Source organism: Aplysia californica, unplaced genomic scaffold (assembly GCF_000002075.1).
Source record: "Aplysia californica isolate F4 #8 unplaced genomic scaffold, AplCal3.0 scaffold00656, whole genome shotgun sequence".
Taxonomy (NCBI): Eukaryota; Metazoa; Mollusca; class Gastropoda; order Aplysiida; family Aplysiidae; genus Aplysia; species Aplysia californica.
Genome location: NW_004797926.1, coordinates 168,627 through 170,302, shown reverse-complemented (window position 1 = coordinate 170,302; position 1,676 = coordinate 168,627). Strand labels below are relative to the sequence as shown.

The 1,676-nt window shown below is 40.0% G+C and overlaps 1 protein-coding gene across 1 annotated transcript in view; it reads left to right on the top strand.

Moving 5' to 3' along the window:
• Nucleotides 1–1,676, top strand: part of LOC101849241 (carnitine O-palmitoyltransferase 1, liver isoform) — a gene marked incomplete in the record, with an annotated part of 26,408 nt that overhangs the window by 17,566 nt on the left and 7,166 nt on the right. Inside the window, 2 exon segments of the mRNA XM_013087896.2 lie at nucleotides 127–256; nucleotides 1,466–1,605. Coding sequence (XP_012943350.1) covers nucleotides 127–256; nucleotides 1,466–1,605 — 270 coding nt within the window.

The window sequence follows — 1,676 nt, the reverse complement described above, 5'->3', positions numbered from 1 at the left end:
CACACACACACACACACACACACACACACACTCCCACCCCTCCCCAGTTTCGGAAGTATTAAGAAAAAGTAAAACTTCATCAATAACCATTGGTTTCTATTTAGTGCCTTGTCTGTTCTGTTCCAGCATGTAATAGTCAACCGTCGTGGTCTGCTGTATAAAATGGACGTGACGGACATCAACGGTCGCCTGGTCAGTCCGACAGCCCTGGAGAGCCAGCTGGAGTGGATTGTGCAGGACGCTGATGCCAGATACAGTCAGTGGAGAGTTTTTCACTTCTTTGCTTTTGTTTTTGTCTTATGTCCTGTCAACCCTTTCTCTGTTCAACTTTTTTTTTATAAGTGTTTTACGCGCTCCGAGATTTTTCGCCTTTGTTCAAGAAGGCTAGGTGTAGATCTTACCTATCATAATATCAGGTGTGTGGTTGAAAGACAGCAGTAAGAATGAGCCAAGGAGAAGCAGCAGAAAGGCTGCTAAGAGTGTGAACAGGAAAGAGTTAACATGCCCCATGCTGTTAATCCTATTCGCATAAGACAAACATTGCCTAAGCGAACGTGAGTAAGGTTTTATCATAAAACAGCTACCCCAAAAAATAAACAAAATGAAGATTTTGATATCATTTATTGTTTTAGTGTTGATTTATATTTTACTTTTTCTATTTTTTAGCTTTTTACATTTATTCAAGATGCCACCCCCATCCCCAATTTATATACTTGAAATTGTGTATAATGTGTCTGTCTGTGTAAAGCCTGTCTACTTGTCTTTAAACCAGATTTTTTCTGTGAAATCTTTAACTTCAACCACTCTGACAATACAAAGAAAATCCAAGCCATGCTGTGAACTTACGTGAAAACAACCAACTTGAGTCTCATGAGGTGATAATATAACCTTATATGTGACACATCGTGGTGAAATCAGCCGCTTGTCCAACTACTGAAAGTGATGAAACAGTCGTTTTTCCTCCAGTTGGGCACATTTTATCAAAGTTTTGTTTTTTGGCTCAACACCTTTTATGTCCATATAAAAAGAAATTCGCATGTGAATTTTACCGAAAAACGTTGATTAATGGCCCAAAATGTGTAAATTTTCAGTTTTCTAGAACTCTATATGCTATAGAAGTTATCAAACTTTGGCGGCCACTCCTTCGCTAATTTTACTTTTGATACTACTCCCTCCCCCTTCAATGGCAAATATTTCGACTTCTATGTTTCAAGATAGATCATTTTTCTCCCCTGGAAACCAAGACAAAAGAAAATGATTTCAGATGATATTTATATCTCTAAATGCCCCAAAATTGACGAGCGCCTGATTCCATCGTGTCGAGACACATATATACGTAGTTGTGAGGGTCGTAAAATTCTTACCAAACTACGTCTGAGGTGTCAAATTATCTCTGTCTAGATCGATAAGTGCATATTATTTATTTTTGTATTATTGAGCCTTACTATGGAGTGTTTTCCACCAGGCCAAGTACCAGAGAGTGAGCGTCTGGTTCCTGCACTGACCGCTACTGACCGCTCTGACTGGGCTCGTGCACGGACCGAGTTCTTCTCTCAGGGGGTCAACAAGGACACTCTCAAATGGGTGGAATCAGCTGTTTTGCATGTGAGTTTGGATCTCAGAGTGTGTATGTGTGTGTTTGTGTGTGCGCGTGTGTGTGTGTGTTTGTGTGTGTG